Source organism: Nannobrachium achirus, assembly GCF_963921795.1.
Source record: "Nannobrachium achirus genome assembly, chromosome: 14".
NCBI lineage: Eukaryota > Metazoa > Chordata > Actinopteri > Myctophiformes > Myctophidae > Nannobrachium > Nannobrachium achirus.
Window position 1 is genome coordinate 875,931 of NC_137821.1, and position 817 is coordinate 876,747.

Sequence of the window (817 nt, forward strand, 5' to 3'; positions counted from 1 at the left end):
CAAATTAAACAAAATTGTCAAATATTAGGGGAAGAAATTGTGAAAATAGCCGATCTACAATCTCACAACACCTCGAAACACACTGGGGGGGTCCCCAGTTAAAATATGATTATTTGGGGGTCGATGATGATGATGATGATGATGATGATGATGATGATGATGAAGGCGACCCACCTTCACATCGTGCGGTCGTGATGACGGTCTGGTTTCCACGGCGACCACAGACAGGACGACGAGCAGGACGGACAGACAGACGGCCATCTTTGTTCTGTAGATCTGAAGACCCAGTCTGGAACATCCAGCGATTTGTAGATCTGTGATTTATAGATCCGTCTGACGCACTGAGACGAGATCTAAGTTCCACCAGAAACAGTCAATAAAATAATACGCCGATATATTCTCCGGCAAAAAAAAGTTTAAGTCACTTAAGAAAATAAGTTCCCAAAAAGTTCTTATTTTAAAATTCTCCGAAGTCCAGAGAAAGTGTCGATTAAAGTTCTCAGCAGTTCGTTTCAGATCAGAGATCAATCAGAAGATTAATCTTATTATCTGAACAAAAAAAAGTTTAAACTCTTAAAACAAAGTTGGTCCAAAGTTCTCTGAAGTCCAGAGTAACTGTCGTAGAGAAGGTTCCTTAGAATGATATCTTAATATCCTGTCACTCAGCGGTTCCTGAAGGTTCCTGAAGGTTCCTGAAGGTTCCTCAGTGGAAGTAGGAACACTTGAAGGTTCCTGGTTTCTGTCCTGGAGTTCAGGACGGGTCAGACTGAAGGACAGTCTTTCTGTTGCTTCATGGATGCTCTGCTGTTTTATACCG

General features: G+C 41.9%; 1 protein-coding gene across 1 annotated transcript in view; it reads right to left on the reverse strand.

The window, feature by feature from the left end:
* LOC308298645 (C-type natriuretic peptide 2-like) overlaps positions 1–261 on the reverse strand; it is a gene marked incomplete at both ends in the record, with an annotated part of 6,814 nt that extends 6,553 nt beyond the window's left edge. The window contains one exon of the mRNA XM_080742288.1: positions 175–261. Coding sequence (XP_080598414.1) covers positions 175–261 — 87 coding nt within the window. The remainder of the gene's footprint in view (positions 1–174) is intronic.
* Positions 262–817: the final 556 nt, after the last annotated feature.